The sequence below is a fragment of the Naegleria gruberi genome (assembly GCF_000004985.1).
Source record: "Naegleria gruberi genomic scaffold NAEGRscaffold_382, whole genome shotgun sequence".
NCBI classification, from domain to species: Eukaryota; Heterolobosea; class Eutetramitea; order Acrasida; family Naegleriidae; genus Naegleria; species Naegleria gruberi.
The window spans coordinates 1-1,352 of record NW_003163044.1 but is presented as its reverse complement, the minus strand read 5'-3'; the positions used below and the strand labels follow the sequence as shown (position 1 = coordinate 1,352).

At 34.6% G+C, this 1,352-nt stretch overlaps 1 protein-coding gene across 1 annotated transcript; it reads right to left on the bottom strand.

Annotated features, from left to right (window-relative positions):
* Positions 1-640: 640 nt before the first annotated feature.
* Positions 641-1,306, bottom strand: NAEGRDRAFT_54837 (uncharacterized protein; the record flags this gene model as incomplete). Its single annotated transcript, XM_002668289.1, has 1 exon — positions 641-1,306. One exon carries the CDS (start codon positions 1,304-1,306, stop codon positions 641-643), a length of 666 nt encoding a protein of 221 aa, XP_002668335.1.
* Between the last annotated feature and the right edge of the window lie 46 nt (positions 1,307-1,352).

Here is a 1,352-nt window from a genome sequence, read left to right as displayed (position 1 = left end):
TTTGATGTATTGTAAACGAAAACACATTGGTTCGTTGATATTGGTGAAGAATTAATTATTAGCATAAGACAGAATGTTCCATCCATTCCGCTCGGTGTCGTTGAGCAGGCACATAGAAGACTTCCTGGTTAACTCTTATAACATCTTTATTAAGTGTATTCCTATTTATGGATAATCAAAAGGTTTAGTTTCGTTCCAAATCAAGCTTGAAGGCTAGGCGATAACTCCAATGTCTCTACAAAAGTCCCCTTCATTTTAAATAATGATGTATCTGTGAAAGAAGCGCTGCTTCCTGCGAACTGTTTACAATTGGAGATCATTGACTTCACGTCTTTGAAGCAGGAATCTGAATAGATTCGTATTGTAAACGTAATAAAACATTACCAGATTTTTTTCGTGAATCATGTTGTGTGGCAAGTCGAAATCCTCGCGCAAACTTGTTTAGTGATTTGCAACCACAAATTGTATTGACACAAATCCACTCACAACTGGTGGTTGTAAAGAGTAATCGAATCATTGCAGAGTTCAGCAGAGTTCAAAGACTTGATACTTATCAAATCAAATTGCAGGAAAATTATAATTAATTATTAATAAAACGCTGTGGTTCAATCAATTTAGTTTCTTTTGGTACTTCAGTAGGTTAAAGCAATGAACAATTTGATTTTTGTGGGTTGGCTGGTTGATTTGGTTGAACTGTTGGCTGTGTTGGTTGACCATTGTTGGTGGCAGAGGAAAGATTTTTGGTTGATATTTTAATACTTCCAACAGTATTTCCATTGAATAGGTTTGGCAATTGAAGGGTGTATTCCATGAGTTTGATTGTCACGATTTTCACTCTCTTATCACTGATATCATTCAGTGTGATCGATTGTTCCTTTTTCTCTTGAATTGTTGTAACAGTTTCCAAACAAACAACTGTAAATTTCAGACTCTCCTTTTCAATACTGACTGATGTGTATTTGTTTGCTTTCAAATCTTTTCGTTCGAGAGAGGAAAGGGAATGAATGGTTTCTACATGTTCTGGAGTGAAGTCTTGATTGAGATAGGTGGCTATCAGTTTCTCAACAAGACCAATCTTTTTATGTGTGGATAGTTGATTATAGAGAATGTCAAAACTCATTTCTAAACCATACTTTAACAATTCAAATGGAGTATTGAGATAATTCTGGGTGACGAATACAGGAATTACACTCAACCTAGTTTCAGAGCTTAACATTTCATAGTAAAATACATCAACCAGAGCAAGATATTGTGCCTGATCTAAATCTTCAGGAACTCTATAATTTTCAAAATAATATTTTGGCATTCTGTGTTGTAAAATTGTGCAAAGCATTAAATCACAAACTGTTGAT